The following is a 12,723-nucleotide window of genomic DNA, read 5'->3' on the forward strand; positions in this document are numbered from 1 at the left end:
TGATGCATTGTAATGCATCTGCAGCAGCAATTTGAGCAGCAGTTGGCTCCACAGTGACATAATGAACCATTACAAACTGGCTACTTCAAGGATAGCTCCAAGCCAGACACCCTGTAGTGTGCATTCCCCTTACCCCAAATCACTGCCATTTGTGATGTCAGTGGTGTCAAGTGAGAGCACATCAGAGGGCAGGAGGAGCTCTGTTTTGTTTTCTGATGAAAGATAGTTCTGCCTTGGTGCCAGTGATAGCCATGTGTTGTGTAAGAGGAGGCCATCTGGGGCATGCAGCCAACCTGTCTGTGTGTTAGATGCACTGGACCTACACCTTGAATTATGGTTTGGGGTGATTTTGTATGACAGAAGGAGCACTCATGTGGTTGTCCCATGCACCCTGACTGTAGGTTTGTATGTCAGTCTGGTGACTCGACCTGTTGTGCTGCCATTTATGAACAGCATTCCAGGGGGTGTTTTCCAACAGGATAATGCTTACCCACACGCCACTGTTGTAACTCAATATGCTCTACAGAGTGTCAACATGTTGCCTTGACTGCTTGATCACCAGCTCTGTCTCCAATCGAGCACTTATGGGACATCATTGGACAACAACTCCAGCTTCATCCACAAACAGCAATAACCATTCCTGTATTGATTGACCACATGTGACAGGCATGGAACTGCATTCCACAAACTGACATCCAGTCACATTCACACAATTATAGCTTTCGGCCATTAAGGCTTTTGTCAGCAGTAGACACAAATACACACACACGCACACAAGCAAACACAACTTGCACACACGTCTGCAGTCTCCCAGTGCATGATGGGAGTGGCGACTGGGTGGAGATAAGGAGGTGGCTGGGGCAGGGAGGGGAGGGATAGTGTGGTGGGAGTGGCGGACAGTGAAGTGTTGCAGTTTAGACGGAGGGCAGGAGAGGAGGTGCGGAGGGGGGACGGGGGACGGGGTAACTAGCGGAAAGGAGAGAAATAAAAAGAAATTAAAAGACTGGGTGTGGCAGTGAAATGGCGGCTGTGTAGTGCTGGAATTGGAACAGGGAGGGGGCTGGATGGGTGAGGACAGTGACTAACGAAGATTGAGGCCAGGAGGGTTATGGGAACTTAAGGATGTATTGCAGGGAAAGTTCCCAACTGCACAATTCAGAAAAGCTGGTGTTGGTAGGAAGGACCCATATGGCACAGATTGTGAAGCAGTCATTGAGATGAAAGATATCATGTTTGGCAGCGTGTTCAGCAACAGGGTGGTCCACTTGTTTTTTGGTCACAGTTTGTCGGTGGCCATTCACGTGCACAGACAGCTTGTTGGTTGTCATGCCTACATAGAATGCAGCACAGTGGTTGCAGCTTAGCTTGTAAACCACATGACTGGTTTCACAGGTAGCCCTGCCTTTGATGGGATAGGTGATGTTAGTGACCGGACTGGAGAAGGTGGTGGTAGGAGGATGTATGGAACAGGTCTTGCATCTAGGTCTATTAAAGGGGTATGAGCCATGAGGTAAGGGATTGGGAGCAGGGGTTGTGTAAGGATGGACGGGTATATTGTGTAGGTTCGGTGGACAGCGGAATACCATGGTAGGAGGGGTGGGAAGGATAGTTGGCAGGACATTTCTCATTTCAGGGCATGACAAGAGGTAATCGAAACCCTGGCGGATAATGTAGTTCAGTTGCTCCAGTCCCGGATGGTACTGAGTTACGAGGGGAATGCTCCTCTGTAGCCGGACTGTGGGACTTTGGGAGATGGTGGGAGACTGGACAGATAAGTCACAGGAGACTTGTTTTTGTGCAGAGCGTCAACATGTTGCCTTGACTGCTTGATCACCAGCTCCATCTCCAATCGAGCACTTATGGGACATCATTGGACAACTACTCCAGCTTCATCCACAAACAGCAATAACCGTTCCTGTATTGACTGACCACGTGTGACAGGCACGGAACTGCATCCCACAAACTGACATCCAACATCTGTACAACACAGTGCATGCACGTTTGCTTGCTTGCATTCAACACTTTGGCAGTTAAATCGGTTATTAATGTACCAGCATTTTACATTTGCTAGGTTCCATATTAGGCCCAGTCTTATTTCTCTTCTATGTTAATGCCTTACCATTAAATATCAGCTCCCCATCAGTTCTGTTCTTAGTTGAAGATTAGGATTCGGAAAAAATTCCCAAATCTGTTATCAGAACCCTCAGTAGCTTAGAAACTTGGTTTCAGCTAAATGAGTTGAATCTAAACATATCTAATACTCACATGATGCAGTTCAAAGCCAACAGTCAAAATGTGAGCAGATTAAGATTGCACACAACAACGAAGATACAGAAGAAGTTGACTCAGTCAAAATCTTAGGTTTAAATGTAGATAAAAATTTGAGCTGGCAGGCATACATTGAATACCTAGCAAACAAACTGAGCAGCTTTGCATTTGCAATGCAAACATTATCAACTGCAACTGACATGGACACACGAAAAGTAGCATACACAAACTACTTCGAATCGATTATTAGGTATGGCATTGTTTTTTTGAGGTAACTCAACAAACATAGTGCAGATACTAAAAATACAGAAAAAAATCATTTGAAATATGTGCACTGTGAATCACAAAGAACCATATTGACCATTGTTTAGAAAACTTAAAATATTAACTCTTCCATCCTTATACATACATGAGATTATTATATTTTTGTACACCAGACACGAATTATTTGAGGGAAACCATTTTGTCCATTCACATGATACTAGAAACAAAGAAAATTTTATGTTCCCCACCCACCACCTCAGACTGTATGCCCAGGGACCTCAGTACACTGGAATGAAAATTTGCAATAAATTAAAAGGGAACAAGTTCACTTAAAAGAAAGCTATATGAGGTACTGACATTGAAGTGTTATTACTCAGTGGATGAATTCATGCAGGACAAACGGGAAATTGGAGCTGGATACAAAGTGTTACATATTCCAAGAAATATCCTTATAGTATCATAATTGTACACAAAACAAATGGATAGCAAATGTATGTCACGAGATGGACAAAACACAATTCACATAATTCACAATTAAACAAAATCTGTGATACCTCTTATTTCCTCTGGATCAAGATGGACTCCATAGCCATTAACTAGGTTCCCCACGCTTTCATTTCTTGGGTGACAAACAGGCATTTTTTTAATTAGGACTGCAAGGCCTGCAATCCGAACACATTTCAGCACGGTTTTCAAATGGCTTAAATGTTCTTTGAATGTCTTTAAAAAATGATAGTGTCATTCAGATAGCAGAGGCACATTTTCCATTTAAGACATCAAAACAGGGTGTCTATCATAAGCTCAGCAATGGCTGGAGTGTTGCTTAGTCCAAACAGCAGAACTTTCAATTCAGAGAGGCTGTCAGGCATTACTTCTCCCGATCAGCTTTGTCAACTTTGATTTGCAAGTAACCTGCCTTCATCCTCACAGCTGAGAAACACGTAACTCCTTTCAAGTGGTCCAGGGTGCCAATAATGTGCACCAATGGGTAGACATCTGTTTCCATGATTTTGTCTAGTGATCGGTTGTTGACACAGTAGCACTATGTGCCATTTGTCATCTCCACAAGGATTACAAGAGACAGCCAAGTACTCCTTGAAGGTCCAATGAAGTCACCATGCAGCACCTTCTCCACTTCCTTCGTGTCATTAAACCAGCAACTCTCCATACAAATGCTGGCTAATTGGTGGATGATCCCCACTGTCGTTACAGTGTTTTATCATGGGTCACTTTTCTCCACTCCAAATTTGAAAGCATACAAAAATTGGCACACAACAGCTAACATTCACCATGCTGTTCCTCCGTCAGGTCACATTATACACTGATGGAAAAAAAATCATAACATCAAAAAATAATTGATATAGAGTAATGAAATTTCAAGAATACATTTGTCTAGCTAACATATTCAACTGATTAACATTGCAAGACATATGTGCATGATAAGCCACTGCTGGTACATTAATAACCGATTTAACTGTCAGAGTGTTGAATGCAAGGATGCAAACGTGTATGCATTGTGTTGTACAGGTGTGGGATGTCAGTCAGGGCTGATGAACAAGTTTCTAGAAGGGAGACATGTATTGAAGTGCAGTCAGGGCTGATGAGCAAGTTTCCTTTGTGTGCTTCCCAAATGACAAAACACTGCCCCCAGATAAAATTCCTTATTTCCACAGTGTACCTCTTAATATCAGACCGTGACATCAATCTCAAAATGCCGTTTTCTTTTTTTGAATCCTCTGGTGGTGGGGTATTGCCCTGTTGGCAGGGCACTGTGAGGGACAGAAGGGTCATCCTCTTCTGGCAGCGCAAAATGGCTGCTGGAGATCCATCCTTGTGGGTCAAGCTACTCAAAGAAGGAAGAAACATTAGTAAATCATCCTCTAGTGAGTAGTCAGCCTTCTTCATTTTCTCCTTGAAAGTCTGGACAAAGCATTCAGTGACCCCGTTCGGCTGTGGTTGAGATGATGAGCTGTGAGGGTGCTATATCCCATGGGTCATGCAAAAAGACTCAACCTCTTCACTAGTCAACTGGATGCCATTATCTGCATCAATGGCTGTAGGGAGACTATCCACAGTGAAAATTAGTTCCAGAGCCCGGACTGTTTGAATTGTGTTCCTGTATTGTTCATCCTGACAATGTAGCCAGTTTGTCCCCAGAAAGGGTCTGGTGTAGTCAAGGTATAGCCATCTCCAGAGCTCCATTACTCCAGGCCCAGGCAAAGAAGAGCATGGCAGTGCACTCCACATTCTCTCAACTGTGACCTGTATCTTGAACTGTGAAGCTCAGCTAATGGAAGAGATCCAATCCCTTGAGGTTAGCTGCTGTACATGATTGCGATACTAGAAGCAGAGCCTGCACTTTTTTGTTCTTCATGTTTGGGCAACCTTTAATTTGAATTGTCTGGTTGCTGTAACTTGTTAACTTGCCATGAAAATTGAATAACTGTGGGGCAGCAATAAAAGTGCAGGGTGTACATGAAGTCTGGGAACACTTTCAATTATTTATTGCACAAGAACCAAGCATTGTACAGATATCATACATATGCCATTTTGAAGAGAAATTCTGAAAGTTTTTTTCATGTATACCGCCACAACATAGTTTGATAATTAGCTGATAGTCAGCGCTAATCAAAAACATGGCAAGTGCCGGTGCGGAGCGAGGTTTCTGTGTGTTGGAGTTCGACAAAAACAAGTGTGCTACAGCTGTTCAACAGATGTTTAGAACCAAGCATGGTAAGAAGCCACCAACAAGGAAGGCCATTTACCACTGGCACAACGAATTCATTAAGACAGTTGCTTGTGCCCGGCAAAGAGAAGCAGACATCGCACTGTGAGTGAAGCGAATGTGGAACACGTACAGGAGACATTCGTAAGGAGTCCAAAGAAATCAGTGCGTCGTGCATCCCGTGAACTAGAAATGGCTCCAGTGACAGTGTGGAAAGTCCTGCGACAGAAGCTGTCAATGAAACCATTCGAATTGGAGCTAGGTGCAGAGGCATAATGATGACGACAAAGACAAGCATTTTGAGTTTTGTTTGCAGTTGCAACAATTGAATGAGGGTGGGGATGGCATTGATGATAGCTGAATTTTTGGCAACGAAGCCACTTTTCACGCTAATGGGAAAGTGAACAGGCACAATTGTCGAATCTGGGATCAAAGCATCCATACGAATGCATTCAATTTGAGCGTGATTCCCCAAAGGTAAATGTTTTTTGTGCTTTGTCATGTCAAAAACTGTACGGGCCATTCTTCCCCGCTGAGAGCACTGTCACTGGATGCTTCGACATGTTGCAGCAATGGCTGATGCCTCAAATGCAATCGGACTCTCCGTTCATCTTTCAGGAGGATGGGGCTCCACCCCATTTTCATCGTGAAGTTTGTGGGTACCTGAAAATGGAGCTGCCACATCAATGGATTGGCTGTGCTACAGAAGGGGACAGCTGCTTCGTGAAATGGCCTCCCCAATCACCAGATCTCACTCCGTGTGACTTTTATCTGAGGGGGACACATTAAAGATCTGGTGTATGTACCGTCTCTACCATGTGATGTAGCAGAGCTCCAGGAGAGAATACAGGAAGCAACTGCCACAGTCGACTATGCCATGCTGGGACAGGTACGGCAAGAATTCGATTACCATATTGATGTCTGCTGGGTCACTCATGGTTCGCATAACGAATGTTTGTAAAAAAACTTTCAGAGTTTCTCTTCAAAAAGCTATATGTATGAAATCTGTACAATGTTTGGTTCTTGTGCAATAAATAATTGAAAGTGTTCCCAGACTTTTTATTCACCCTGTGTATTTAGCACTATTTATGGTAGTTCTTTAGGACCCAGTGCCAAGTTGAAATTTCATGTTGCAACCATTGAGCTCAACATCTACCAACATTGCTTTGTCACCTTAAGAAAGAATACTATAAATTTTATTTTGAAAATAGTGAATACCAGATTCTTACTCATCCACTATACACTGGGCATCACTGATGAAAGCAGAGTACTTGATGGTGTTGTTTCCGTAACAAACTTCTGCCTTATGATCTTCTGTTCAACAGTATAAACATTTCAGGTGGTTGTTATTTTAAAACCATCACTTAATGGAACAACTTGATTTGACCCTGTTTGGATGTGTGGAACTGTCCTTAGATCCATGACAGGTTTTAATATTATGTTGACCGTTGTGACTGAAAAATGTGCCACAACTATGGAAATATGTCTGTAAAGCCTCAATTCCTCTATGTTTGAGAGCTTGCTTTGTTATCTTAGTGTGTTCAGATACTCGAATAACTGAAAAACACTTCACCAATGTTGGATTAATCAAGTGAATAAGATCATTGTGCACAGTCCTGCATCTGGCGTATTAACAGTAAGGATATTCCTAACCACTGTGCCGGCCGAAGTGGCCGTGCGGTTAAAGGCGCTGCAGTCTGGAATCGCAAGACCGCTACGGTCGCAGGTTCGAATCCTGCCTCGGGCATGGATGTTTGTGATGTCCTTAGGTTAGTTAGGTTTAACTAGTTCTAAGTTCTAGGGGACTAATGACCTCAGCAGTTGAGTCCCATAGTGCTCAGAGCCATTTGAACCTAACCACTGTTCTCACATAAGAAAGATTACAGTCCTGGTTTTTGGTCTTGAATTTACAATCCTGAGTGAGACTTTGTAGCAAGTCATCTCATTGCTTAATTGATTATGCTGGTTTCTTGCATGTACTGTAAAATTTATGATGTACTGCTCCTGCTAGAATCCTGTTCTCAAAATATCCTAATTAGTCCTTTACTTCTGTATACTCCAACTCACAGGAAAGATTTGCTGCACTGAACTATAGTCTAGAGCCGAGCATTTGATAATAAGGCTGTAAACTATTGCTCTAGCCTGTCTATGTAGTTGGTCCTCTGTTCGTTACTTGGTCAAATGGGTGGAATGCCGGTGGTATCCACTTCCCGTTCCTCCAACCATTGTAGCAACTTTTCTTAGGCAACGCCCAACACCATAGTAGCATTAATGGACTGAAATAGGTTTATTATTGACAACATAAAATCAGCTTTCTGTGCCATCTTGAATGTATTATCAGCGGGTTATTAATTGTTCTTGGCCAACTTGAGAGCATAATAAGATAAGGCACTACCAAAAGTTCCAACAATAAGAATGTCCAACAACAATGTTTTAACAAGAAAATTTGAACAAGAAAATGCCCCACAAGAATTTTCCAACAAGAAAATTTGCAAATGCCATGGTTCAGAACAGAACGATCTCAAAGTCCACCAAGCTCTCTGTCTTGAACGCTGTAAAACAGAAAAACAAAGGAAATTTACTGTCTGTGCATCATCGAAACTGGAAATGCTAAGTTGGTGTGATCCACTCAGTTTCTGCTGATGTATGCTCTCTTCAGTGGCTGCCTGTGAGTGCACTTTCCGTTTCCAGACCAGCAACTGGTTTACTGTGAGTGTTGCGTTGGTTCATTAAGCCATATCACTGCATCCCTGTTGTATGGGTTCTGCAACACTGCAACACACAAATAATTTGTTCCAGCACATGAACATTTATTTATTGCAACACCCACAAAATGTAGTTCTAGTTCATAATAGACACACCCGAATCTGCCCAGACTGAGAACTAAGTGCCATAAATGAACCATCACTTCCTACAGTAAACACCTCTCTAGAGACAGTCTGTTACCGCATCGCTGCTAAGACTGTGGTGGTACCTTTCCATGTGGGCTGTTTATTATTGGGCAGCAGACTTCAGACTGGTAGCAGCTCTCTACAGAGTGTCACTGCCTGGATAGCTGATGCCCTCTGACCAAGAACTGGTGATGACAGGCTCCAATTGACTGATGATAAACTGCTAGTTGCCAAGGAACTTCGGACCCTTGGCTCCATTGATGATGAACTCCACTCATGCACTGTTGCTGACTTGCAAGTTACAAAGCTGTGCGGATTACTATACTGAATCCGCCGCCCTTGGCTCCGCAGATGGTGTGATGTCATTACTGTGCAAAATTGGCGTGCGTGTTGAGATGTTCTGAAATAGTATGGTCGTTGCTGGTGGTATGTGGTGACAGTTGCCGAAGTCTTTATCAGTCTTGATCTTGCATTGGTGTAGGCACACTGACGTGCTACTGTGATGGAAGGGTGGATTACCTGGTGGGGGTAGTGCTGCAGAATACAATAATTTTTTAAGACCGCAAATAATTGACTATCATCTAGCTATTCCCAAGGACTAAGATTTGGCATATTGGACAGACATACACTGATATGGAGGGTAGGTGAAAGAAACAATGGACTTGATGAATAGGAAGAGATTGGGCATTCTAGTATCATCAGAAATCAGGTGGGAGGATAAAGGAAGTGGGGAATTGAGGTGTGGGTATACGCTGTACTGGAGTGAGAATGAGGAAGAAAGAAGATGGGTAGTGACAATAGCTATGAGAGGAGGGTTGAATGAGAAGGTGAAGGGAATAAGCAGTAAGATGGTGAAGGTCAGAGTGAGAGTGAAAGGGAAGGATAAGGACATACTCTAAGTGTATGCTAAAGAGGAGGAAGACTTTGAAGAGGTAATGCAGAGTCAGCTATTGGACAGAAGATTGTAATACTGAGGACTTACATGCACACTTGGTTGAGGAAAGAGAAGGGTTTGAGGAAGTGTTGGTAATCAGAGGGTGAGAAAGAAGAAAACAAGGAAGGAAAAAAAGGTGTTAGATTTTTGTGAAGTTAAACTAGCAGAAGTAGAATTTATAGAGTAATGATGAGAGGGCGAGAGGAATTTTGAAAGAAAAATCCATGCCAGAGACTGCAAAAGAGACTAAATTAAAAAAATTGAGCAATGGCAGCATACTGAGACAGGCTCCTGAAGTGCCAATAGAAGGCAAGAGACCTAGAAAAAGATCAAGAGATCGATGGGTCATTGGAGTGACGGAATGCGTGGTAAAGTGAGGAGAAGACTGCTACAGGGCAGAAAGAGAAACATGGTAGAAGGACAGGAAAAAATGAGAGGATTGTGTTCTGACCAGAGCCAATCAGGGTCTAAAAAGTGTAGAAGATGTGGTAATGGTGATGGTGATGGTGATGATGATGATGATGATGATGATGATGATGTTTTTAGCACTTCCACCCTTTTCCACCCAGCCCAGTCAATATATAGAAATATTATAAATAATTCATTTGTTTTCAAAGCCCTAAATTTGCCAAAGTATTACGTGTACAAATCTGACTGATACGTGAATAGAAACAGAAACTCACCAAGTTTGCATTGTACTCACCAATTGGCATTAACGATTGCAGTGGAATAACAAAGCAAGAAGAGAGTTTTATGTGTGTTGGAATATGTTAGATGTTTATCTGCAGTCAGAAAGAATCAAAGGAAACAATGCCATGTAAACAGAACATTGTGTGTTGGTATTGACAGTTTAGGGACACTGGTTGTCTCTGTAAATGGAAAAGTATTGGCCAACCAAATGTGCCAGATGTAACTGTGGAGAAGGTGAGGGGAAGCTTCATACACACTCCAAAAAATCAATGATCCATGCAAGCCAAAAACTTGAAATACCATAGCAAACTGTGTGGAACCTTTTGGGATGGTGACATTTTAAATCATACTGTCTGCAGCTCATGCAACAATTAAAACTGTAAGATTATGGCTGGTGCCTTCAATTTTGAATCACAATGCAGGACTTGAGGATGAACATTTCCCCTCCATGATGATATTCAGTGATGAAGCAATCTTTGATCTTGCTGGAAAGGTTAATCACCCCAGCAAAAGAGTGTGAAGCACTGGAAATCCTCATGTAATTGTGCCCCATGAACAAGATTCACTGAAGGTTAATGGTGTCTGTGCAGTGTCAGACAAAGCTGTATGGGCCATTATTCATCTGTGAGAATTATGTGACGGGTCTCATAGTTTGGTATGTTGTAGTTTAGTTGTTTCCACAACTTACTACTGATTGCAAGAATTTCACCGTACAACATGACGGGGTACCCTTCATTGGAACATAATTGTTTTTCACTGCCAAAATGTTGGACTCGTGCATCCATAGATATGGCAAAGTGCTGAAGGTGGTATGGTGCTGTTCCCTTGACCCACCAGGGCACCTGATCTAACACTTGTAACCTTCTTCATTGGAGGTACAGTAAGGATTGTGTTTATGTACCCCTGCTGCCAAGAACACTGGAACAGCCCAGTGAATGCATCAATGCTATTGTGGTAATCGTTGACACGATCTTGCTTCAAAGATATGGACTGAACTTGACTACCACTTGAACACGTTTCATGTGATCACAGGGGTACTCACAGAACATTTGTAGAGTGCAAATTGCAAACTTGGTGAGTTTACAGTTCTATTCATGCATCAGTCATAATTGTACATGTAATATGTTGGAAAATATAGATCCCTGAAAATGAATGAATCATTTATAGTAACTGTGCATTATAAACATGATTTACTCAAGAACAGAACTGGCAGTTTGTGAGGGACTTCAAATGTCATTTGGATGCACTGATTTTTCATTATAATAGGCCATCAGAAAACTTAAAATTATATAAAACTTAATTTGATTCCTGAGACAGAGGGCGTGGCTGATGGCAAAGGAATGATGTCACTAGCCACTGGGATAGAAGACACAACCTTGGCTGAAGGTAGGTAGCTGTGCTGAGTTGGTTAGGCCAGTGATTCTGACTTTTCAGTTTTATAAAATAAACTGTTGTTAACACAGACTAAGCCAAATGGGGACAGGCTGATTTCCATCCTTATCCTTCCCCTATTCAAGCTTTTGATCCATCCCTAATAACCTCATTGGTGACAGGATGTTGCTCTGTCATTATTGCTATGAGGATGTGTGTATATTGAATTTTTCTGTGACTTCTGAATGTGAGCACAAAAAATATTAAGTTTCTTGTGATAATTTCAGATCTGCTTTACCAGACTGCCTTTAATGCCTTGTGCCTTCTGACTCGTGAATCTGTAAACCGTGCTAAGATTCGACATGCTGGAGGACTTGCTGTTCTTTTAAGTGCCTTGCATCGTGGGACAGAACCAATAGCAAATGCTCAGAGGTTAGTGATACATGTATCTTTTTAATTAAGACATTTTGTGCAGACTTTGATAGAAAATATTGTGTTTCCATTGCAACTACAAGTACCAGTGTAGAATGCTTAAATGACTGTCTAATTATTGCTAAAGCTGTAGTGCAGTGAAACATCTTGGCAAAGTACATTTGTTCCCCTAAAATATATCTTTGTAGCAGTGGCAGTAGAAATAGGAGACTGAGCGAGGTGGTGCAGTGGTTAGCATACTGGACTCATATTCGGGAGGATGACGGTTCATACCTGCATCCGTCCATCCTGATTTAGGTTTTCCGTGATTTACCTAAATCATTTCAGGCAAATGCTGGGATGGTTCCTTTGAAAGAGCATGGCCAATTTCCTTATCCATCCTTCCCTAATCCAGTGGGACCGATGACCTCACTGTTTAGTCCCCTCTCCCAAATCAGCCAACCAGTAACAGGGGTAGTACATTGTTTTGTTTGTCATTTTACAGCAATACATGTTTTGTCAGCTTTATACTGAGTAAAAATGTTGTCTATATACGTACAAAGCACAAATATACCTATAAGCGACAAACACACAAACAAAACTACAGCATATGTAAAGAGTAGCCCAGTTCAAAATCAAAGTATGTACTGAGTGTTGTACCAACAATAAGTGGTTGAGCTGCAGACAGATTTTTTACATACAGACCCAGCAGTACCTTCTCATGTGGGACTAGAGAAAGCAGTGTTATGTTGAACTTAGTCAGGAAACAGCACTCAAACAAAGTAGTACATAAAGACAAATACATTCCAGTATTTCTCGTAGCCACAGTACCAGCTTGTGACTGAATTTGAATTGGCACTAAAGTATCCAATTTTGGCGAAATTCACATCTATTTTTTTTAAAATGATTATATGTTCAAATTTAAAAGGTTACTACACTGTGTGCCTGAAGACAAAGTTGTACTGCTTTGAAATTGACAGTTAAAAAAATTGGTGATTGTGGAGCTTTTTAACTGGAATGTTCATGTTTGCAAAATTTTCAACAGATTTTTTCCAAAATGATCTTTACTTTCTTATTTTGGCTGCTTTTAAGCTTTCAACAAACGGATGTTCCTGTCGAGAAGCATTTTCCTGCCAGTGAGCTGAGTACTTCTCTCTAACATTATTTTT

General features: G+C 41.9%; 1 protein-coding gene across 1 annotated transcript in view; it reads left to right on the plus strand.

The window, feature by feature from the left end:
* Nucleotides 1-12,723, plus strand: part of LOC124793072 (armadillo repeat-containing protein 5-like) — a 220,018-nt gene that overhangs the window by 58,419 nt on the left and 148,876 nt on the right. The window contains exon 5 of the mRNA XM_047257992.1: nucleotides 11,431-11,575. Within this exon, the coding sequence (XP_047113948.1) occupies nucleotides 11,431-11,575 (145 nt within the window). The remainder of the gene's footprint in view (nucleotides 1-11,430; nucleotides 11,576-12,723) is intronic.

Source organism: Schistocerca piceifrons, chromosome 1 (assembly GCF_021461385.2).
Source record: "Schistocerca piceifrons isolate TAMUIC-IGC-003096 chromosome 1, iqSchPice1.1, whole genome shotgun sequence".
NCBI lineage: Eukaryota > Metazoa > Arthropoda > Insecta > Orthoptera > Acrididae > Schistocerca > Schistocerca piceifrons.